Source organism: Gracilinanus agilis, chromosome 6 (genome assembly GCF_016433145.1).
Source record: "Gracilinanus agilis isolate LMUSP501 chromosome 6, AgileGrace, whole genome shotgun sequence".
Classification (NCBI taxonomy): domain Eukaryota; kingdom Metazoa; phylum Chordata; class Mammalia; order Didelphimorphia; family Didelphidae; genus Gracilinanus; species Gracilinanus agilis.
The window spans coordinates 107,899,392-107,925,367 of record NC_058135.1 but is presented as its reverse complement, the minus strand read 5'-3'; the positions used below and the strand labels follow the sequence as shown (position 1 = coordinate 107,925,367).

The window sequence follows — 25,976 nt, the reverse complement described above, 5'->3', positions numbered from 1 at the left end:
GAGAGAGAGAGACAGAGAGAGAGAGAGAGAGAGAGAGAGAGAGAGAGAGAGAGAGAGAGAGAGAGAGAGAGAGAGAGAGAGAGAGAGAGAGGTTTCATCTCTGGGTAATTCCTAGCACATGAGGAATGAAATTGTAAGTATCATGATACTTCTTAATGTCTTAATGAGAGTAGGTGAATAAGCAAGGATCTGTGTTAGGACAATGAGGCTATGAGGGATTAAAGAAAAGGGACCTCAATGTATGTCACAGAGCTAATGTGAGAATGCAAAGAAGGTAACTTCAGCTGAGTGGGAATGGCGTGTGAGGGACCAAGGAATGTAAAGATAATTTAGATCAAAAGTCATTGGCTCCAATCTTTCCTTAAAACATATGTGTCCAAAAAAGCTCTATTTTATATGTTTTCTTGTAAATATGATTTTAGATGCTTATATAATATATCTCACCTCTCTAATGCATAAATCACCTAATATATTTGACATCTGAGTTTTTATTATATTCACCTACTATACAATAAACTCCAGAAACATTAGGGGCCTAATCTTTTCTATAACTTTTAATATTGCCTTGCCTTGAACCAGGCACATTGTAAGCACTTGAGATGTTTGTTGAACGAATGTTCTTTAAATCATAATGATGGTTGTGATGAAAATATGAATTGTTTAATTATCAGTCATATTAATAAGCAGGCCATAAAAATTCTAAATGAGCTTCTACAGTAATTCATTTTGTTAGAAAAAATGCTATGTTAATTCAATATCCAAAACTACTTTCTCCCAAACAGAAAGTGAGTAGTGGTGTGATTTATTGATTTGATACATTAAAAATGCTGAATATACATACACACAATTTAAGTGGGAAAATCATCAGAGATTCTCTATAATCCTATTTTTAACTCCCGTTTTAAAATTTTTAAATGTGTCTGGTAACAGGAGAATTATGTATACAAGATATAGTGTGTTTAAGAGCTCCAAAGAACTCTATAGAAAATAAAATGCTACTTTCTCAAAATCTTCATTGATATTCTTCAAATGCAAAAAGAAGCTATTGCCTAATCCTATCTAGGGCTACATTGTGCAGAAACTGAAAAACTGTCCATATGGTAAAATCTGAGGTGGTTCAGAGATATGGAAATACCTTTTGCCTTTCTAAGGTAGATCAGAATTGTCAGTCAAGCACTACTTCATTGCAGAAAATAGGCCTAAACACAGCAATACAAAATCTAAAGCCTGAAGCTAGGATTACTGAAATTAAGTCTAAGAGAAGAATATTTTCAAGGGACAACAAATGTTTATAGATAATTATTGAATTCCTCAATTTTTAACTTTGTTGTCATGTAGGCAAGCACAGACACTTTTCCAGATATCCATCATCCCGATCTCAGTGGTCATGGACTCTGTGTTGCAGTGAACATACATTACTGAGTAAAGAAAGTAGAAAAAAAGAGCCAGAAGCAATCATAAACTGAATCTTGTACAGCACTTACGGAATGCTCTGTAGAATTCTTCAAGGGCTAGGTGCTTGTCCGAGTTAAAGTCATCATATTTCAGCAGATCAAACAGAGAACAGTCAGACAGATCCTTGCCAAGTTCATCCTGTTTTATTACCTGACAAGAAAATTATAACCATGAAATTACATTGGGGTCTTTAGAGTTCTCTGATATAATTAATTGTTTCTAATAATCATTTAATAGATCATTTGAAGGCTGCTATGGGGCAATGAACTGAAACTATGTAAAGTCAGGGATTTCCAGTGACTTTATAATTATTTATTACAGTTCGAAAGTTAATACCCTTAGGACCACGACACTGGGTTTACATAAAAGTTTGTGAAATATGAGCTTCATAACATTTCAGCATCGAAAGCATGTTCTAGACTAGCACCAAGTAGCATCAAACCTGACCCCCAACCCCGTATCTCTTCCCCATTTCTTCCCTTCATTTACTAAATCTGTGATCTTATGGTTCTATCTTAAGCTGAGAGAATATACTCCCTCCAGGATCATTCACGATAAAAACATCACTTAAAGGAGACTAGAGGGAGTATATTCTCTCAGCTTAAGATAGAACTATAAGATCACAGATTTAGTAAATGAAGGGAAGAAATGGGGGAGAGATACGGGGTTGGGGGTCAGGTTTATCTAAGCATTTAAGAACTAGGTGCCACAGTGAGGATTTGAAACCTGGTTCTGTGATTCCAAATCCATCCCTCTTAATATACCATTATACTAAACTGATTCCTTATATACTTCACAATATGATTAAATGATGTCAGCTCTTTCTCATGCTTTCTTTTGTTAAAGATTTTTCATTGAGGAAAATAATAGGTGATCAGCTATAGATTAGGGAATTTTAGAATGATCATTAGCTACTTGTGTCAGGACCTGGCACCATCAATATTATGTACTTGCATCTAGGACTGTAGATGAAATAAATTGGATTTACAACTACATCCTTTTAGGCTCATTTTCCCTTTGTATGTTTATATTATGCAATATATATATATATATATATATATATATATATATATACATACACAAAGATACTGGGTGACTTGACCTGACCAGGGACATATAATACATTTTAGGAAAAGCTTGTGAAAAAACTTTAGTTTCTAATTTCTTAGTCTGGTACTCTCTCCTCAGTTAAGTGACTGGGCTATGGTTGAGAAGTTTTTATCAGAGATAAGACTTAGAGACAAATTTTCCTGACTCAAAGATGAAACCTCTATCTACCAAATCAACTGTTTCTTCTAATGATATATACTATTTTTGATGGAATTTTACTTTATAACTGTGTTCTCAGCCATCTTATTGAGAAGCAGGAGTCATTGAGAAAAGAGTGTATTTTTTCCATTCCTCATAAACCTTTCTTTCTTTCACATTAACTTACCTGACATCTTTGAAATTATCATTAGATTATATTGTAGAGTCTCTGATCCTATATATAGGGTTAAATTCATTTGGTTAACTTTATAATCTCCTGTTTTAGATGTTTGAGACAAAAAAAGGCTTCTCTTTCATGACTTTTTTTTTGGTTATTTTTCACTCATTTCACTTTGATTCTTCCTAATCCCACTGGAGTTTCTTGACAAAGATACAGGGATAGTCTGACATTTCCTTCTCCAGCTAATTTGATAGATGAGGAAATGAGGGGAACAGGGTTAAATGACTTGCCCAGTCACACAGCTAATAAGTGTCTAATAAGCTAATAAGATGAACTCAGAAAGATGAGTCTTCCTAACTCCAGGCATAGAAATGTATGCACTACAACACCTACCTGCCCTCTTGATTCAGTTAGAGATAGATAGATAGACAGACAGACAGACAGACAGACAGACAGACAGATAGATAGATAAGGATATAGAAAGATATTTATATCTTTATTTTATTTTTGTTTTTTAAATGCTAGCTCTTCTTTATGGAAAAATCCATGGGACATGGATATATTTATATATTTCAGACATAATTCCTGAATTAAGTGCTGACCTCCTTCCATAATTTGCCTAAATAGTTTAGCAAAACTCTCTAAAGGCAGAGGTCATTTCTTTGATCAATCCTTTGGGGCCCCCCAAGTATTTATTTTTCTTTATGGAAATAATAAGGGCCTCTGATAGCCTAGATTCCTAATTTATTATAACATGGAAAAATGATTACCCAGAGATAATTATTTTTCTTCTCTTGGTATCCTTTTCCTCTCCCAACATGAAATACTTACATAAGAACTTGGGATGAAATGTAACTGTCTGCAAGGTATTCTATAAATCTCTTCAGTTTCTTTAAACTCCATATCTACTTTTTTAATTTTTTACTATCTGAAATGACAGAAAAAATTAAGTAGCAGTGATGGAAAAAATAATGGAATTCCCTTCCTACTTTTCTTAGTGGTTTTAGAGTCAGAATCACAGTTTTTAGAAACAGGCATGGTTGTATTCTGCAAATGGTTGTAAGTAACTTAGAGTCAATTGTTAAATAATCACTGTGAGCATATTCACCTTGGAAATTGATAAATTCTATCATGGGGCACTTTATTTATTGTTTTGTTGAATGTCTAGGCTAAAGAAAGTGATGAAGAAAATGTTGACAATACAAATTAAACCAAAACATATTTGTATATATGTACATATATTTGGGAGTGAGTTAATAATAATAAACCAAAATTAATAACTATATGTTTTCTTTATGTCAGGCACTTTATTAAGAACTTTATAAATATGATATCATTTGATCCTCATCAGAACCCTGCAAAATAAGTAATATTATTATTTCCATTTTACAATTAAAAAATACAGAGATAAATTGAAGTGAATTAAAGTTAAAATCACACAGCTGGTAAGTGTATGAGGCCAGATTTGAAATCAGATGTTCCTAACTCCAGGCTCAGTGCTCTATCCACTGTGCCACTTACCTGCCTTACAACCCAAGAGCTATTAAACATTTGCCAGCATATTCCTGGCTAGGATCCTCTGATGAACAATAGCTAAGAATTCATGTATGACACTTAATGTCTCAATACTCCCAAGTAACTTTCTACAATTCAAAGGCAATTAGTCTTTGCCTGGAATTATATTTACATAAGAAACTTCCACAGTATGAATTGCCACCTTTGGTGAAATCTCATTTCCAGAACCACTCTAATCCTAAAAATGTCAACCTTCCATCTAATTATACCTCTTGTCTTCATTGAAAAAAGGAAAATAGTTTTTTCTACCATTTCCTAAATTATTTACCCTGATTATATATATATATATATATATATATATGTATGTATGTATGTATATATATAGGTTCAGTTAACCTCATTGTGCAATAGATCATCTATGGAGAAGGCAAATGGTAGGCTGAGTGTCCTTTGAACAAGACCCATGTACCTCTGCCATATTCTTTTCATTATAATCTTAGGCACATAGTAGATGAATTAATACTTCATATACTGACTATTGCTTAGTAGAATCAAGTCAGTCAGGAAGTATGTGATTGTTTCAACACTATTCTGAGTTACCTATTTTTTTTACGAAGTATATCTATATCTATCTATCTATCTATATATATATATATAAATTGATATACATATATCAGTTTAATTCTCTCATTATAAAGTGAATAATTCCCCCTTGAAAGATACACCTTAGTAACTTTAATCCTTCATATTGATAACACAGTGAATAGAAGGAATAATTTAAAAATCAAATAATTATATTCAGTATTATATATTTAGCTTTTCTACTATTTCTACTGATATTTTGATGGATATTTGTTAAAAAAGTTATTTCAACAGATATTTATTTGGGAGCAAATTTTAAGTAAATGGGGGTTTTATCTCAATGAGTGTTTTCCACATTCTTTAAGAAAAATAACTATTATTGGCTCCAAGTAAATAATAATAATGCATGTCATTTGTTACCCTCAAGATGCCCAAAGGTACATTTTACTCTTGTAACATCTTTATAGTGAAAGTAATCCCATTTCACAAGTATAGAATTACCCATATCCTTTTCCCCAAAGGACTTTATTCAAAGGAATGCCAGAGCTAAAGGAAAACATGGATAGTACCCAAGTGCTTCTCTTTTCCACTCTGGCAGATGCTAAGGTCATTTTCATTGGCTTTTCCTCAGATACAGATTTCTGAGTGCACAATATATTCATGGATCCTATCCGGAGGATGTACTGATTCTTAAACTCAGGTCTAGCTGGACTTGTTTTGATCAGGCAAGTCCCAAGTCAGGTTGATCTGCCCTGGACCTTCAAATTCCCCAAACATTCCCCAAATTGCAATCATAATGGAAGAAATGAGGAAGTATCTATTTACCCCATTCTTTTTTCTTTTCTTTTTTAATCATTTTTTAATTTTCTGAGTTTATTACTTTTTTTATGAAACAACAAACATTTATTCTTCCTCAGTCCAACTCTTTTCCCAATTAAATAAAAAAGGTCCACTTCCCCCATTCCCAACAAACATATATTGTCAAGCAAAAAACATTCTTAACTGACCATAACCAAATATATATTTTTCTATATGATTTTGTTCATTCTTTTGCAAATTCATTATATATAACTACTTAAAAGAATAATAAACTTTGAGCTGGCATTTATATGGAACTTCAGGGTTAACAAAGATTTTTGCATACATCATTTTATTTAATTGTCACTATACTCCCGAAAATAGGAATCTACAGATATTATCAAACTTACTTTTTGATGACAAAAATGAATTCCAATTCACATTTGGCCTTAGATAAACCTTCTAATAATGGAAGACAGATATTTCTAAAACTACGCTTAAATAAAACTTTTCTAGTAGTTTCTTACTCAAGTAGTTGTATATGTAAATGAATCTCTGAATTCACAGACATGAGTTCATTCATTGTTTATACCTTATCCATACCTGCCCATTTTGTCCTACTACTTTCCATGTTCTTCATTTTGCCACAGAGTGTCTATCCAAACTGCTAGAGTCCTTCCTGACTTTCTCTTAATATTAAGGCACTTCAGTGGAGTACATGTCCAGCCCATCTAGTTTTATTTTTCACTCATATTTTTTAATGACATTCTATATACACTTTAATAATTCCTCATTCCTGTAGAGTATGTGCTACAGAATATTAATGCCCACCATGTCCCTCTCTATTTCCTTTTAGGTAATTTTCAATTTCAATTTTTCAAAGATTATAGTATTACATAATATACCGCCATATAAATGGAGAGTGACTTAGTCCTAAATTGAAGTCTCAACTATTATGAATAAACAAGTGATGGCCAAATATAGGGAAATTTAGTAACTGCCATTGGAAATTTCCAAATACCAGACTACCCAGAGATAGAGATTCTTTACTGATACAAATCCATGAAAAAAGAAAGACAATGTGAAATATAATAATCAGGTAGTTTGAGTCTTGCATCAGGTTTTCCATTTGCATCTTTGGAAATGAAAGTGAAAATAAATAAGAATGGTGTCAGATTTGATGAAAGATTAGCTATGGGCATGAAGGTGGCGCTTTCTGTCACTGGTAGTAAAGAATATTTTACTTGAACAGATTCTCTTTTCCTCACAGGGCATCTCTGAATAGCTATATTAGATTTTGATATACACCTGAAATACTTCAGAAAAAGGAGGATTATAATTAAAATTCTGCTTATGATTTAAAAAACTAATTTTAATATTTGCAGTTGTCACATTGTTATGAATAGCATTTTCTGGAAACCTATTTATAAAAGCCCCTACTGAGGCTTTAAAGTATTATTACAGGGAAGAATAGAATCTTGACCAGGTATTGCTTTTTCCTCCATATCCACATGCAATTTATAATTTCCATCTCAATGTCCTAATTCAAAGCTCAGATTAAGTTCTTCCTGCTACATGATAATTTCACTTACAGTTCCAAATTGCCTTCCAGAATGGTTGGATCAGTTCACAACTCCACCAACAATGGATTAATGTCCCAATTTTGCCACATCCCCTCCAACATTTACCACTTTCCTATACTGACATTTTTTCCAATCTGATAGGTGTACAGTGGTACTTCAGTGTTTTACTTTGAATTTCTCTAATCAAGAGTGATTTAGAATATTTTTTCATGTGATTATTGATAGCTTTGATTTCTTCATCTGAAAATTGCTTGTTCATATCCTTTGACCATTCATTAATTGGGGAATGGCTTTTATTCTTATGAATTTGACTTCTTTTTTTATAAATTTGAGAAATTAGACCTTTATCAGAGATATTTGTTATTTAAAAAATTTCCCGCTTTGTTGATTTCCTTCTAATCTTGATTAGATTAGTTTTGTTAGTACAAAAGCTTTTTAATTTAATATAATCAAAATGATTTATTTTACATTTTATAGTACTCTTGATCTCTAGTTTCATCATAACTTCTTCCCTTCTCCAAAGATCTGCCTGGGAAACTATTCTGTGTTCCCCTAATTTGGTTATAGTATCACACTTTATATCTAAATCACATATCTATTTTGAGTTTATCTTGGTATAAGGTATGAGATATTGGTCTTTACATAGCTTCTGCCATACTATTTTCTAATTTTCCTAGCAGTTTTTGTTAAAGAGTGAGTTCTTATTCCAAAAGCTGTGTTCTTTTGGATGGGTTTATCAAACATTAGGTTGCTGAGGTCATTTACCCCTGTATATTATGTATCTAATCTGCTACACTGATCTACCATTCCATTCCTTAGCCAGTACTAGACTGTTTTCATGATTGTTGCTTTATAGTACAATTTGAGACGTTAGACTACTAGTGCTCCTTCCTTCATATTTTTTTTTCTTTTAGTTTCCTTGATATGTCATCTTTAGGTATGATTCTCAATCCACTGAAACACCCAATTGACCCCTCTTATTTAATCTTTAAATGAGGATTTTTAATTGTTCTTTTATTCTGTTTTTTTTAGTTGCATGTCCAATTCATTGATCTGTAAATTCTCTATTTTATTGATATGTGTTTAGAGATTTAAATTTTCCCCTAACTTATGAGAAAGAACACTATTCACATTCAGAGGAAGAAAAGTGGGAGTAGAAACACAGAAGAAAAACAACTGCTTGACCACATCGGTTGATGGGGATATGATTGGGAATACTGACTCTAAATGATCACTCTAGTGCAAATATCAGTAATATGGAAATAGGTCCTAATCAATGACACAGGTAAAACCCAGTGGAATTGCATGTTGACTGTGGGAGGGGTTGGAGGGAGAGGAGGGAAAGAACATGAATCTTGTAACCATGGAAAAACATTCTAAATTAATTAATTAGATAAAACTTAAAATAAATAAATGAAATTTCCCCTAAGTATTACTTTATCTGTATTCCATCAATTTTGATATGTTGTCTCCTCATTGTCATTCTCAATAATAACCTTATTGATTATTTCTATAATTTGTTCCTTGACCCACCCTTTTTTAGAATTAGATTATTTAATCTCCAATAAATTTTTAATTTATCTTTCAATGGAACTTTTTTTATTATATTTTTATTGCATTAAGATTGAAATGGGTGCATTTATTTTTTCTCCATTTGGTTGGGAAGATTTTATTCCCTAATATATGGCTAATTTTTGTGTGTAGGAGCCATTTACTACTGAAAAGAAGGTATATTCCTTTCTATTGTCATTCAATTATCTGCAGAGATCTGTTGTTCTAAATTTTCTAAAATTTCATTTACTTCCTTTACTTCTTTCTTACTTATTTTTTGGTTTGATTCATTTAGATCTGAAAGGGGGAAGTTTAGGTCCCCCACTAATATAGTTTTACTGTCTATTTCTTCTTGACATTCATTTAATTTCTCCTTTAAAATTTAGAGGTTATATTATTTGGTGCATATATATTTAGTAGTGATATTTCTTCATTGTTTATAATACCTTTTAACAAGATGTCATTTCCTTCCTTATCTCTTTTAATCAGATCTATTTCTGTTTTAGCTTTGCCTGAGATCATGATTGCTACTCCTGCTTTTTCTTTTTACTTTTGATGATGCATAATAAATTCTGCTCCAGCCTCTTATTTACCTTTACTCTGTACGTGTAAGCCTTTCCTTCAGTATTAGTATTTCTACTTTAGTAATTTTTATGTATTGGTTTTCTTTTTTTAAGTTGCGTATTAAATTCATTGATCTCTTCTTTGTTTCATCAGTGGAAATATTTAGAGACACAATATTCTCATAATGATTTCTCTGGTTGAGTTCTAACATTTTTAGTATATCATATTATTATTATCATTTTATTTCATTAAAGTATACATCATTTCTGTGGTATGTTCTCAGAATAACCCACTCTTTTTACTAAGTTTTTTAGTCTCCAGTAATATTTAAACCTTTCTTCAAAGACCCTATATTTTCCAGAGAGGTTGGTTAATGATATGTTTCCTTGCTGTTTTCCCTTGATTTGTAAAATTTTACGTTCTAAAATATGGTCAATTTTTGTAAAACTGCCAGTTAAACTTTTTTTAAAGTACATTCGTTTTTACTTCCATTCAATCATTACTAAAGATCTATCCTATCAAAAATTCTATCTATCTATATTAATTTCTTCCTTTTTCTTTTAAATAAATCTAGATCTGAAAGGATTCAGGAAGGATTCCTGTCCTTATAGATTTATTTTATTTTCTGTCATATAACTCATTTGGTTGTTACTTTAAGCATTTAGATGTTAGGCCGTATATGCTAAATATTTAAATTAGTTCATTCTCTATAGCATCTTTTAAGAAAATGTAATATCTTTAATTTCTTTAATATTTGAGGCCATGATTGCTATACTGCATTTTTTCATTTTTTTAAAAATATCTAAATCATAATAATCTTAGCTCTAATAAAGGGATCAATATGGAAAGAACCCATAAAGGAGCCCTGGAGCAGATAACACAGGCAATATTAAAAAACACCTAATTGGACTTCCTGTTACAAGCCATTCCTCAGAGAGACTTCCAAAAGGATAATCTAAGCAAATTACTTTCTCTAATTAATTTCAGTGGGCTCCCATTATTTCTAAAATCAAATATAAACACTTTTTTTACATTTAATGTCCATTACAACCTGCCCCCTCTGATCTTATTACATATTGCCTTTCAATATGCAATCTAAAAAACATTAAACTTGTCTCCTTACTCTTTCCTATCTATAGCACTCCATTCCTCATTTTCATGCCTTTTCCTTGATTTCCCTCTATGTCTAGAATGCACTCTTTCTCCACTTTCATATCTTAGAAGCCTCACTAAAGTGCTACTTGATGTAATTCTTTGCTCAAGTAGCTATTGCTGCCCACTCTACTTGTATCTATTTGTTGTGTATGTATGTGTATACACACATATAAATGTATATATACATACTTTTATACACACATATACACATATATGTCTGTATATATTTATGTATCCATGTTGACATCTCCTGTTAGATTATAATCCATAAAGGGCAGAGACAGGATTCTTTTTGATTCTGTGTAACCTGTTCCTGACAATACAAGACAAACACTAAGAGCTTGTTAAATGAATATCAACTGACATTGATTTTAGAGGTAAATGATAAGCACCAAAGCTTATTGAGCTAGAAAATGACATGGTCATTTCTTGAATATCATCTTGTCATCTGACTGGAACATGGTCTATAGATAAGAGAGATTGATAGCAAGTGAAAAGGAGACTATCAAAATAGTTGAAGCAAGAAGAGATAGGGGCTTGAACTAGGGCAATAGTCATGGGAATGGAGGAAGATAGATAGATGTAAAAGATAGTGTGGAGATACAAATAAGACTTAGAAGCTGAATGGTTATGTGGAAATGAAGAGGGATGCTCAGGCTAGGATAACTTCCACAAATGAAAACCTGAGTAACTGAGAGTTGTGTCCTTGAGAAACAAAACAAACAAATAATTTATTAAGAGGGGAAGTATGAGTTGAGGGAGAGGATTCCTGTTCTGCAAATGTGTTTGAGATGTCAACAAGTCAGGAAGTATGAAATGTCCAATAGTTGGTTGGTGATAAGTGACTAGAATTCAAGAAGAGACTAAGGAAGAATATACAGATTTGGGAATTAAGAGGAGAGAGATGTTAATTAAATCCATTGACAGATGAAATCACTGATGGAAACTGGGTAATAATAATGGCTAACATGGATATAATGTGTTGTAAGATCTACAAAGTGTTTTATGTATATTTTACAGGAGAGGTTGATACTGTTTTTGTTGCCATTTTATAGATGAAGACATTGAAGCTAAAAGTCGTTACTTAAGGGACTTGCCCAGGATAACATTCATAATAAGTGTCTAAGTTAAAAATTTAATTCAGGTCATAGAGATTCCCATTCTAGCACTCTGTTTGAAATGTCTGTTCTGCAGTACTTCTCCACAATCCCTCTTTAACAGATGGGTTCCTTCTAAATAATACAATTCCACTGTCACATTATAGTTATAAATACAATCCCATTAAGTCCCAATTGTATGTATTGGGTTACATTTGGAGGGGGGTAACATTTTTATATATTTGTTAAAATTTTATTTTTACTCCATTCATAATATCCTGTGCATAGTAATTTAGACTTCTGAAACCCAGAGCTTTAACTCTATTGCCAATGATTTTCCCTTGAAAATTATTAGGCATATTCCCCCATTGAAGTTCTTATGAAGGATACTTTATCCTTTTTAGTAAAGTATAACATAAAAACACATTCCTCAAGCTGTTTTGTTTTTTCTTGAAGCCTAGAGATCAACTGACATATATTAAACTATCATAGCTGGAACTTAACTCCAGGAGGGAGATAAAAATTGGATAAATCATGAAAGTTACTAAAGCATTTCTCTAGCTCTTCATTTAATGTTATTTTAGTGGAAGAATTAGAAGACCTGGATTAAAATCTTGAGCCTGAGATTTGCTAGTTTTCCTGTATTGGCTGCCACTTTGCCTAGTTTTAATCTGTAAAATAAGGAAGTGGATAGGAAAGGGAATAAATATTTATTTAGCACTGGCCATGTACCATGTACTGTGCTAAGCATTTTAAAACAACTCATTCAGTCCTCACAGAAGCACTGAATGATAAGTTCTATTATTATCTCCATTTTACACATTTGGAAATTGGGGCAAATAGATGTTAAGTGACTTGCCCAGAGTCTGTGGTCAAGTTTGATTTCAGATCTTCCTCATTCCAAGTAGAGGGCCATCTTGCTGATCAGGATGGATGAGTGGAGTTCAAACTAGATAACTTTTAAATCCCATCTAATGTCTCATTTATGAGTTGATGATCTTATATCTCTCCTGTGTTAAATACAAACTATAACAGGCTCTCATCACTTTAAAATTTCCAGTTAAGGCTGCATAGCCACCCTGACAGATCAGAAAAAGTAGCTTTTGACAAAAGCACTATCCTTATTTTGCATCTATCACTTTTGATGTGATTCAGCTTTTGGTTTCTTGTCAGATGTTTTTGTGTGTGTGTGCTTTCCCCTGCCCAGTATCAACCCCGACTTTCAATCCTATTGACTCTCCCTGCTTAGGATTGCCTACCTTGGCTGAACTGAGCTCATGTGGAGTAGATGGGGATGATATATGAATGATTATAAGACATTATTATATTATAAGAATAATCATAAGTGTATATACATAGTATTCATCAGTCTCAGTTGAATCAATTAACAGTTGATATTAAGTGAATGATCTGAAGACATATATTTATATATTTCCCTGGGGTGACAGAAGAGTATGCATGAATAATTTATATTTAAAAAATTTAATAGTAACTGTAAATTTGTGTTTATATTCACTAAATCCCCTACACACTAAACAAAAAAAATATATCTTTATTTCCATCAAACTCCAAAACTGGAAGATAAAATGTTCAGCACAAATATAGGGACAAGACTAACATACTCTGAAATATTATACTCAATTTAAATTTTTTATTTAAAATTTTTAAATTTAAAAATAATTTAATTAAATTCAATCAATACTGAGATAGTATATGAATTAAAATTTCAATTTATAAAAAACTATAAAATCTATTATTTTAACCAGTTAATGTAGCTTAAATTCAAAGCAAAGCACTGAAAATGTTTAGTCCCGTAGTCTGTAATATAGTACCATAAACAAAAGGTTTGGTCCCAGCCTTACTGTTAATTTTAATTAGACCTGCACATGCACGTTTCCGCTTTTCAGTGAAAATGACCTTAAAACGATTAATACCAGACAAGAGGAGCTGGTATCAGGCACACTATTAGTAGCCCATTACACCTTGCTCAACCACACCCCCACGGGACACAGCAGTGACTAACATTAAGCCATAAATGAAAGTTTGACTAAATCATAATTATTTAGGGTTGGTACATTTCGTGCTGGCCACCATGGTCATACAATTAACCCAAATTAACAGATCTCTTGGTGAAGCGTGTTTAAGCTACACCCTAAATAAAGTTAATACTTAACTAGAAGGTAATATACTCTAGTTAATACTAAAATACACAATTACAATGACTTTAATTGGTTCTAATAGAATTGGTTCTAGCAGCATGACCCTATAGACCACTAACTGAATTGGCCTCTGATTTGGTTCTTTAAACTTGAAATATTTCTTTTCCCAGATTCCATTCTTAGGAAATAACCTTAATCACCAACATCTCTGGACCTTGTGACTGCTGAACTGTGACTCTCTGACAGCCCCTGAAGATTATATACTACAAGAAAATACCCTGATAGTCTGGCACAAGTTTTGATGCTACACCTATCCTATATAGTCCCTCTAAGCCATTGTTTTAAAAATCCCAATTTTAAATACTTCTTGGTTTGGAACCTTATTAAGGCCTACTGAAATGTTTTTTCCTTTGTCATCTCAAAGCACATGTTTGTTCATGCAGATAGTGGTGCTATGTATTATACTATGAAGATTAAAGCTTCCCATTAGGCTTATCTTAATAGTTTGATTACATATCATAGTAAGTAGCTTTACATATTTTGTAAATATAGTTATATGCTCACACTGGAACAAATGGCACATTTTTTAAAAAGTCTAATGAGAAACTAAAAATCTAAGCCATAAAGACAACAAATAGTTCCTTTATATTTTAGTAAAAAAGTTGCCGTATGCACACATTAAGGAAATATTCTCTAATTTGCATTCCCAATATGAATTAACTTATTAAGATTAAATACTACATATACATATATAGTAATAAATAAATATATATTATATATGCTTATTTAAGTACACAACCCCGAGGGACTAGATCACTTAAAATAGAGGTTATAGGTTTTTCATCAAACAGGACAAAAGATAATGATTTTAAAGGACAATATAGGGAAACTGGCAAATAGAGGTGTAACTCGGGCTACACTTAGCATCACAGGTTCATTGCCATTTTTTTGAAGAGGAGATCAGGGATCATTTTGAATTTTACATGGGATTAAATGCATTGTTTTGGGCCAAGAAACTCTGAGATAAGAATATTAAAAATGAATAACCATTTTTTCTGTTTTCATTTCTTACCCATGAGGACAAATTCAATATAATTTTAATGGTCAAGGATAATCCAGTTTTTTAAAGCTATTTCCAATTATTAACCTAAAAATTATAACTGCTAATATTATGAATATTTTAATATCAAATTATTGATTAAATCTGTTAATAAGTAGCCTGAAAAGAACATCTAACATTAAGAGTAGGTCAAGTGGCAGAAGAGTCTAATGAATTTTAGATGATGAAGTATGACTAATTCAAATTGGACCTAATGCTCTAGAAGTTAGAATGTGAACAAATGAAAAGTTAGCCTGAAGTGTTATTATAAGTAATCTAATAGGAATTACATTTGCTAAGTATGTATGAAGACTCTTCTATATCAAGTTATATATAATTTATGTACATAAAATATCCTACAAATATAAGTAGTATTATAATTACTCTTGAATTCACTTTAATTGGGAAATTTCTCTTATTAATTGATAATCCATCAAATACCAGTATATCATGTGATAAGAAAAAAGTGCTAATGAAATTACAGTACTGACACTCTATCCATGTTAATAAAATAATATATTTTTAGATATTACTAAAACTGGCAAACCCATTTTTGGATTGAAAAAAAAGTATAGGAAAGATTTCAATTTTTACATGTTCCTAGAAAATATAAAGATAATTTGCTACTATCACTACCAAATGTGGAACCAGATGGCTTAGGTCAGAGAGCTATTAGGAGTTTTAATAAAGTAGATATATAGATTTGATTTATTTTAAACATCAACATAATGTCTTTTCAATGCTGATAAGATTAGGTATGGAAATGTGAGGAGACAACTTTGCTGCCTAAGGCATTCAACACATTCATAGTCTCACAAGGTGTTTCAGGGTAGGCTCAGGTTAGTAAGTAGGAATTTTGTATTAATGGAGTTCTAAGAAAGTTATAAAGAAGAGTTACATTAAAATGTAAAGATCTGGGACAGGAGAAAATGAATATAAAGTTAGAGAGGAGAGTAGCAATGTAAACTACATGTTCCAGGGAAGAATCTGTTTCTAGGGCAACTCTGGATAGAGAGACAATAATAATCTATTTATCTATCTATCTATCTATCTATCTATCTATCTTCATTTCTTTCATTCTTTCTTTCTTCCTTTCTTTCTTTATCACTTCATCCCTCCCTCCCTTTCCTTCTTCCTTCCTTCCTTCTTTCCATCCTTCCTACCTTCCTTCTTTCCTTCCTTCCTTCCTTCCTTCCTTCCTTCCTTCCTTCCTTCCTTCCTTCCTTCCTTCCTTCCTTCCTTCCTTCCTTCCTTACATTGGACTAACTGCTATGGGTCATATAGTACAGTTTCAATTCACTTACTACCTTTGAGGAGTTTATAGTCTAATTCTATAACAAGATATTAATATATAAAACTATAATAGCTCTACATTTAGATGGGCTTATGATCTCATTGGTGAGGGTACTTTTACTTATATCTTGCAACTAATTCTTCTGCTTTTTCATCCTTTGTGATTGATATTTCATATCTTTTCCTAATCCTTCCATAGAATTTTGCCCTAAAATGCTAGAAGACTTTAAACCAGATCTTTTAATATTTTGTGAGCATGCTAGTATTCTGGAGGCCAATCTGTTATTCATAATTCTTGATATGANTTCTTTCCTTCCTTCCTTCCTTCCTTCCTTCCTTCCTTCCTTCCTTCCTTCCTTCCTTCCTTCCTTCCTTCCTTCCTTCCTTCCTTCCTTCCTTACATTTTCCTGGCCTTACAAACTCCTTTAAATGAAAAAAGAGGTAACAAAACTTGGCCCTTCAGAAATAAGAAAGACAACCACAGTGAATCAAAATCCCAACAAATTGTACTTTGAGTCATCTGAAATATTAGCTTAAAAAAAACAGTTGGATGTCTATCTGTGATATATCCATCAAGCAAATACCTAGGTACATACATCTTCCCTTACATAAATTTGAAATATGAATAATATTCTAAGGATTTGATTTGTTTAATTGAGCAAGAAAGACATATTTTACAGGCAAAGCTATGAACTTTAATTAATAATATTTCTAAATTAAGAAAATTATAGCCTATTTACCCTACTACAATTGCTTATTATTATTTGAAGAATTTTTACGAGATTATAACACATTTTAAAATTATTCACTTACAATGAGAAAAATGTTAAGCAAATTATTTTACTTGTTTAATGATCACAGCAAAAAATCATAAAAATATCATGAGGGTATCTGTTAACATGAAAAAATATTCAAATATAAACTGTTATTATTACCTTTGTATGGAGTATATATGCAACATTACTTAGTCAAGAAAGAACTGTACTCAAGAAGACAAGAGATCACACCCTCTTTCTCATTATCTGCCTATGAGACTCAGCAAGAGTGGTTGGAACAATATCTTAATCCTTCCTCTCATACAAAATATGCTATTTTTTCCCCTTAAAAATAGAGACTTTCTTTGACACTTGGTTGATATAATTTCTTCATCTCTGGAGTTCAAAGCAGCCATAAAAATGGTTATGAGAAATGGAACATTACACTACCCAAAAAATTGAAATTGAGGATCAAACAAAGGGCAATAGGTACCTTTGGATCTTGGTAAGACTGACTAGGATTATATCTCCTGTCATGTTTTTCAAGAAGTCACAAGGACATATCAACTTGACAGCATATCAGTAGGTTCCTCCCTAATCTACTCCTTCTTCTTGATACAGCCCCAAGCAAGATTCCTTGCTCAAAATGCATTACAAATAAAATTTTTGGAAAGGGAAGCCATATCAAGGATGTCATCAAAAACTTTATAAGGAAAAATAGAAGTTCCTTATGCCACTCACACCGGTTTTTCATAGCAAGTCAACTTTTTCTTCTTCAAAACAGTTTCTTTTTCTGTCTTCAGTATTTCCTAAGTACTTTATATGTCCTTTGGATAACAGGAGTGGCAGGATGTTTGACTACAAATCCATTGGCCCATGATTTTTGTCTTTCCTTATTATGAACTTCTGAAATCTGTTCTCAAAACTAGGGTGTTTTCAGAATATTAGAATGTGATCCATTTTCCTCTCCTTTTTTAAAAAACAGACAGTAGATTATTTTTGTAATTCTGGCAATCATCATTCTTCCTTAATGATCCAGAATTGTCTTGTGGCAAGAAATGGACAGTAGAAAAAGTGCCTCTGTACACTATATATACACATATATACATGTGATGTCAGAAAATAGTAGGAAACCTCTAAGAATGTTTAGTATACCATACTTGTTGAACTTCTTAGAAGATATGGGCAAAAGGAGAGAAGTATGATATTGCAGTATACATCACTGAAGAATACCGAGAAATCATTAGAATATTAAAGTAAATATCCAACAATACCCTATAATTACTTATGTTTCAAATGATAACATGTTCTCAGCAATATAGGTCCTCTCAATAGCATAAGGGGAGAATAACCAACAATTCATTTAAAAATAAATCATTGAAACTGGATACAAATACAAATAAATATAAAATTCCTACTTAAATAATTTTGTAAACAAAAAAAGCTCAACTGTTCAAAAATGTACAGCACTACTATTTATATAGTCAAAAAATGGAAATGAGTTATGAGATCACTATAAATTACTGGATATATGTGATACAGAATATTACCTTATGAAAATCAACTTATGGATAGATATGTAAGAATTAAATAAAGCAAGTGTTTAAAAAATCAACATATCATATTGAATAATTTAAACTATGTAAATGGAAAACACTTTAAAATGTGACAAACAGATCAGAAACATTAGACAATGTTGTTATTACTTTATGACAAATTGAAATATAATTTAAAAAACAAAGACATTCCTTTTTAATGTTGGTTGTCTTAACTTTTGGGGTGTTGTGTAACACAGAAGCTCTGAATAAGAACATCATAGCAATTTTTAAGATATTAAACTAATTTATTAAAAAAATGAACAAGTTATCTAAATTTTAAAGAATTATGTTAGGTATATATACATAAGATGCAGATGTGTTAGAATAATTCAAATCTTATTTGATTCCTTTTTCTTTTGCAAAGGAAAAAAATGCTTTGTGGATTAAAAATAAGGATAGAATGAAAATGATATCTAGCGAACTGAAACCAAAGTTAAATGAAGAGATAAAAGATAATGTAGATTATTTATAACAATTTCAAATCATCAGATCTGGATGTTTCATCCTAGAGTACTGGAAGAACTGACAGAAGAAATACTGAGACTCTGTAGGTTACATTTGAAAATCCTTGAAAAAACAGCAGAGGCCTTATAGGATTACAAAATGGAAAGTATTGTCCTGATTCGCAAAAAAAGGGAAGAGAGCAAAGTATTAAAAATTGTATATTTTAGCAAAACATTTCACAAATTCTTCCTTGGCATTTTTGTGAAAAATATGAAGAGAAGCAGCAAATTCAGATTTTTAAAGGAGTTATTCCCAAATAAATGACATTAATCATTCAATTCCAACTTGAAAGATTCTCTACTAGAAAGCCCCAGGAATATGTCATACTCTATTAGTTTAACACTTAAAAAATCAATGATGTAAAGACATAGAAGGTGTACATATATGTATATATATGTATGTATATAGATGATAAGGAATATAGTATATTCTGTTTAATCTGAGAAACATATTTCAAAAATAACATAAACTGAAGTTCATTCTGAAGGACGAAAGCAGCATGGTAAGAATTTCAAGTTTATGTCTTATAAGAATTAGTTGGAGGAATTGGGAATTTTAACTTGGAGAAGACTTAGATGGGCTCATGAGAATGTCATTCAAGCATATGAGGACAGTTGAAATACAAAATGGATTAAAATTATTCTGCATGATCCCAGAGAAAGGAGAACAGCAACCACAATTGGAGGCTGCAAAGAAGAAAATGAAATCTTAAGACAAATATATGTAGTCTGGTATATTCTCAGAACTGGATGAAACATTAAAATGAAACTGGGAAATATTTAACAAAATAAGTTTGAAAATGTAATAGATCATAGATAATGTCAAAACGTATTTTACAAGTCAATATATAGATCTCAGGAATTCTCCTTTATAATTTAGTGCCCTCATATTTCTATTTTATTTTCACACAAATAATCTAAATTATTGAATTTTAAAAATTAAGGCTCATATAGCCAGTGATAGTTTTCTGGAATGCTTCACTAGAGACTTCCTTTTTAACTGAAATTGAATGATTAATCCTCACCTTTTTGATTTGACCAATGAAGGGATATTTTCCATATCATTAGAACTATTCAAAAGTAGAATAAAACACCTTAGGAAGGTTTCCTCCTAAATTGAAATCTTTAAGAACTGGATAATCACTTGTCAGCTCTGTCATAAAAGAGATTTTCATTAAAATCTGGGTTGGACTGGATGACTTCTAAGGTCCCTTCTCTAAACAAGGATCTGTAATTATGTAACTATAAATTGTAATTTCTATACCTGGCAAAATGCAATATATTATTAAGGGGACTGATTTTTGAGCTTTCAGAAAGTATAGCTATCCCATTAACATTATTACAATTTAATAAAAAGCAAATTTAAATAGCCTAACAACATTTCATTTTCCTAAAAGATAACAGATTTGTAAAGCATGGTAATCGTATAGACATAGCATGTTTAGATTTCATCAAAGCATTTAATAAAATATATTAAACTCCCCTTTTACACAAGCATACTAGCTACTATAACATGGTTACATAGATAGAAGATTGGTTAAAGTACCAGACTCCCCAAGTCATCATTAATTTGTGTCCGTTCAACTTGGAAGAAACCATAGTTTACAAAAGAAGTAGAATGATGAAAATTTATATTAGTAAACTGAAACTTTCATACTAGATTATTATTGTCCTCATTAAAAGTTACCAATAGGTTTCCTGGTTAAGATGGTGGCAGAGTAAAAAGCAGCACTTAACCTCTCCTAACTGAAACATACAGGACTCCTCAAGGGGACATAAAAACAAATCCAGACAAAAGGAGGGACCCCATAACAGAGCACAGCATGGAAGGTACATGGAATTGGGGCATTTCCATGCTATAAAGGGGTGAAACAGCTATCACTAAATCGCGGGCTGAGCAACCCCCCATACACACAAACACACCACCTACAGTGCCAAAGCCAGCTCAAGAGAAATAGAGCAAGTTTGGGGCACCCATTGAGTAATTGGCAGCTCCAGTGCCTGCTCCTGAGAGCAGCAAGACTTGGGACCCCAAAAGGCTAAAGAATGCACATGGACTTTGAGTGTGGACATGGAGCACAGGGGCGGGTGGAGGCGGATGCAGGTGCATCAGTGAGCGCAGGCTCTGAAACCCTGAGTGGGGAACCAGTGCAGATGGGTATATGACTGTGGAAGCAGCTCCCTGAGACCTGTAAAGGAACCTCCAGCAGAGGATCAAGCAAGGGGGTCCACCAAGGGGCTTGACCTTGAGAACAACCAGACCTGAGACCTCAGGAGCCAAAAGAGTGCAGACAGACCCTGAGGGCAGACAGACCCTGAGCTTGAGGATAAAGCTGAGAACAGGTTGGGCTAACAATGGCAACCCAGAATCAGGAAGTTCAAAAGAGAAAGACTAACAATAACAAGAAATCTTTAACACTCCACAACTTTTACACAGAGAAAATCCAAACAACAGAGGAAACAGAAGAGGAGAACAAACAAGCATCTGGACCCTCCCAAAATAATGAAAACTGGTCACAAGCTCTTGAAGAGTTCAAATCTGAGATGACAAGAAAGTTGGAAAAGATTTGGCTAGAGAAATGGGAAATAGCTCAAAAGGAAATCAGGCAAGAAAATAACAGTTTAAAAGGCAGATTTTTGCAATTGGGAAGTGAGGCTCAGAAATCAAATGAACTGCTAAGCAAATTGAACACCAGAAATGACGAGATTGAAAAGGAAAACCAGTCCTAAAGGCTAGAATTGAGCAATTAGAAGCTAATGATCTCTCAAGACAGCAAGAACAAATAAAACAAAGTCAAATAACTGATAAAATAGAAGGAAACATGAAATATCTCAATGAGAAAGTGACAGACCAAGAAAACCGGTCTAGAAGAGACAATTTTAAAATCATTGGTCTCCCTGAAAAAGCAGAAATTTATAGAACTTTGGACTCCATACTAAAAGAAATTATTCAGCAAAATTGCCCTGAAGTTCTGCAACAAGAGTGCAATATAGACATTGAAAGGATCCATAGATCACCTTCTACATTAGACCCAGAAAAGACAACACTGAGGAATATAATAGCCAAATTCAAGAGCTTCCAAGTAAAAGAAAAAAATCTTACAAGAAGCCAGAAAGAGACAATGCAAATATCAAGGAGCACCAATCAGGATCACACAGGATATGAAAGCCTCCACGCTAAAAGACCCCAAGGCTTGGAATATGATATTCAGAAAGGCAAGAGAGCTGGGCCTGCAACCACAGATCAACTACCCATCAAAACTGACTATATATTTCCAGGGGAAAGTATGGGCATTCAACAAAATTGAAGAATTCCAGGTATTTGCACAGAAAAGACCAGGGCTAAATGGAAAGTTTGATATCCAACCACAAAAATCAAGAGAGACCTGAAAAGGTAAATAAGATACAGAGGGGAAAGAAAGAAAACTTATAATTTTTAAATTTGCCTTTTTAAGGGCCTCAGTGAGATCTAATTATCTGTATTCCTATGTAGAGAAATGTTATGTTTAATTCTCTGTAGTGAACTCTATTCACTAAATTTGCCTTTTTAAGGGCCTCAGTAACATCTAATTATCCTATGTGGAGAAATGCTATGTATAATTCTCTGTAGTGAACTCTATTCACTATTATAGAATTCACTATTATAGTAATCAGAAGAATAATTCATAAGGAGAAGGTGGAATACTAAATGGTCTAAGATGATATGGGGGGTGGGAAAGAGGGGGATGAATAGTAGGGGACACCAAGAGAAACTTGAGAGAATAAGAAAAATAGGATATTCTATTACACACAAAGAGGCCATGGAAAGGGGAAGGGACAAATACTATTATAAGAAGGAGAGGAAGAGAGCATTAAGAGGTAATATTTAAACCTTACTCTCAGTGTAATCAACCCGGAGAGAGAAGAATAGCTATATTATCCATTGGGATATAAAACTCTATCTAAACCTACTGAGAAAGTCAAAAGGGAAAAACCAAGGGGAGCAGGGGAGTGGGGAGGTCAAAAAAGGGAGGGGAGAAGAAGGGGGAGGTAATTTATTAGCCCTTTAAAAATAAAAAGAGGGGAATAATAAGGGAGGTGGTAGAAAGGGAAGTCATTCAAGGGAGGGGATAAGGGATACTGGCTTAAAGCAAACCACTGGTTTAAAAGGAAATAGTTTAAGAAGAAGGGATAGGAATAGGGGAGGATATGAAAATGTCATTGAATGCACAACTGATAATTATAACTCTGAATGTGAATGGGATGAACTCACTCATAAAACGGAAGCAAATAGCAGAGTGGATTAGAAACCAAAATCCTACCATATGTTGTCTAAAAGAAACACATATGAGGCGGGTAGACACACACAAGTTTAAGGTTAAGGGCTTGAGTAAAATCTTTTGGGCGTCAAATGAGAAAAAGAAGGCAGGAGTGGCAATTGTGATTTATGACAAAGCCAAAGTAAAAATAGATATAATTAAAAAAGACAGGGAACCTTCTGCGAAGTCTGGCGTGATAAAACTACAAGTCGTGAGAAGTCTCGCGGAATCTGCAGCCCACCACAAGACACCGCAAAGAGCTGTCAAGAAGTTGCGGCCTACAAAAGGACATCTCAACAAAAAGTATTATCATTTAAGGTAAAAGAGGAAGATTAAATATAGAGTTTAAAAATGCAGTCTTTATCAAGCATGTGTAAGAAACTTGGAAGATCAAGCAGGTTATTTGTAGAACTAGCTCCTTCTATAAGTTTCTCTACTTCATGTTACTTTTGTAGTCAGAAGAAAAAAAATAACTCATATCAAGAGGTTGACCAAAACAGATATTCTAATTTAATACATTCTATCGTGTCAACCAGAATTAGTTCTCAGACACCAGAATCATTATTTCAAGAAGATGAGTTATTATATGGACCTGTGAGTAAATGTAAGACCCAAGAGCAAGGATCAGGACCAAAAGTTGCACAAAATACAATCCTTCTCCTCAATCCAGAAAAAAGAAATGGATCAAACACTATAACTGACTCGATTCCTTTGAAAATACCTCTGCAAAAGAATAAAATTCCTAGTGTTACTCGAATCCTTCAGCAGACCATGACAGAAAAACAAATCTTAATCCTAGAGAGGTGGAAACATCGAATGATACTGGAGCTGGGAGAAGATGGCTTTGCAAAATATACTTCAGACATCTTTTTGCAAGGGAAACACTTCCATGAAGTATTAGAAGCTATGCTTTCATCCCCAGAGCAGTTAAAAGAATTAGATGAAAAAGCTATTAGTTCTGGGTATGTAGCAAGTGTCCAGCATGTTCTAAAAGACATCAGTGGAGTAAGAGCTCTAGAAAGTGCAGTTCATCATGAGACTCTTAAGTACCTGGGCCTAATGGACTGTGTAGCTGAATATTGGGGTAAGCTGTGTGTGATTGATTGGAAGACTTCAGAGAAACCAAAACCATTTATCTGGAACACATTTGACAACCCTTTACAAGGGGTAGCATATGTTGGAGCCATAAACCACGATGCCAACTATAACTTTGAGGTTCAGTGTGGTTTAATTGTGGTGGCTTACAAGGATGGATCCCCTGCTCACACACATTTCATGGACTCAGACCTCTGTTCTCAATACTGGTCCAAGTGGTTACTTTGACTAGAAAAATATACAGAAAAAGAAAAGAACCAAACTACTGAGAACCCAAAATAGGATATAGGATACCATACACAGCCAATTTACCCTTTCTCACAGTTTAGGAAAAAAGATTAGTTAATCCTTCAGTAAGTCCATGATCTCATTGAAAGAGGTACTCCCTTCTCCTCATTCACCTTTCGCTATCTAATGAAATCTAAAAGAAGCGAAAAAAAAAAAGACAGGGAAGGTCATTACATCCTGATTAAAGGCATGAATGAGGAAATAATACTGCTCAATATGTATGCACCAAGTGGCATAGAATCCAAATTCATAAAGGAGAAACTGGCAGAGCTCAAGAAGGAAATAGATAGTAAAACCATAATAGTGGGAGATCTAAATGTTTCTCTTTCAGATCTAGATAAATCAAACTAAAAAATAAATAAGAGTTAAGAGAGGTGAATGAAGTCCTAGAAAAATTAGATTTAATTGATATGTAGAGAAAAATAAATAGGGACAAAAAGGAATACACCTTCTTTTAAGTTGCACATGGTACATTCACAAAGATTGACCATTTAATAGGGCATAGAAACAATGCGAACAAATGCAAAAGAGCAGAAATAATAAATGTAACCTTCTCAGATCATAATGCAATAAAAATAATAATTAGTAAGACCCCTGGACAGGCAAATCAAAACTAATTGGAAATTAAATAATATGATTCTCCAAAACCAATTAGTCAAAGAAGAAATCATAGAAACAATCAACAATTTCATTGAAGAGAATGGCAATGATGAGACATCCTACCAAACTCTGTGGGATGCAACCAAGGCAGTACTCAGGGGGAAATTTATATCCTTGAGTGCATATATTAACAAATTATGGAGGGCAGAGATTAATGAATTGGGCATGCAACTCAAAAAATTAGAAACCAAGCAAATTAAAAATCCCCAGATGAAAACTAAATTAGAAATACTAAAAATCAAGGGAGAAATTAATAATATCAAAAGTAAAAGAACTATTGAATTAATAAATAAGAGTAGAAGCTGGTATTTGAAAAAAAAACAGGTAAAATAGACAAAGTACTGGTCAGTCTAATAAAAAAAAGGAAAGAAGAAAACCAAATTGACAGCATCAAAGATGAAAAGGGAGACTGCACCTCTAATGAAGGGGAAATTAAGGCAATCATTAAAAACTATTTTGCCCAATTATATGGCAATAAATATAACAATTTAGGTGGTAT

General features: G+C 32.8%; 2 protein-coding genes across 5 annotated transcripts in view; one reads left to right on the top strand and one right to left on the bottom strand.

The window, feature by feature from the left end:
- Positions 1-25,976, bottom strand: part of FSTL5 (follistatin like 5) — an 862,438-nt gene that overhangs the window by 419,179 nt on the left and 417,283 nt on the right. For all 3 annotated transcript variants that reach the window (XM_044680057.1, XM_044680058.1, XM_044680059.1), the window contains exon 5: positions 1,485-1,605. In XM_044680057.1, coding sequence (XP_044535992.1) covers positions 1,485-1,605 — 121 coding nt within the window. The remainder of the gene's footprint in view (positions 1-1,484; positions 1,606-25,976) is intronic.
- LOC123250949 (mitochondrial genome maintenance exonuclease 1-like) lies at positions 23,786-24,772 on the top strand. Of its 2 annotated transcripts, XM_044680062.1 has the most exons (2): positions 23,786-24,038; positions 24,273-24,772. In XM_044680062.1, the coding sequence occupies exons 1-2, from the start codon at positions 23,786-23,788 to the stop codon at positions 24,755-24,757; spliced, it is 738 nt and encodes a 245-aa protein (XP_044535997.1). In that variant the 3' UTR covers positions 24,758-24,772. The 2 variants fall into 2 exon arrangements, with proteins under 2 accessions (XP_044535997.1, XP_044535996.1); XM_044680061.1 differs by having other exon boundaries at positions 23,786-24,772.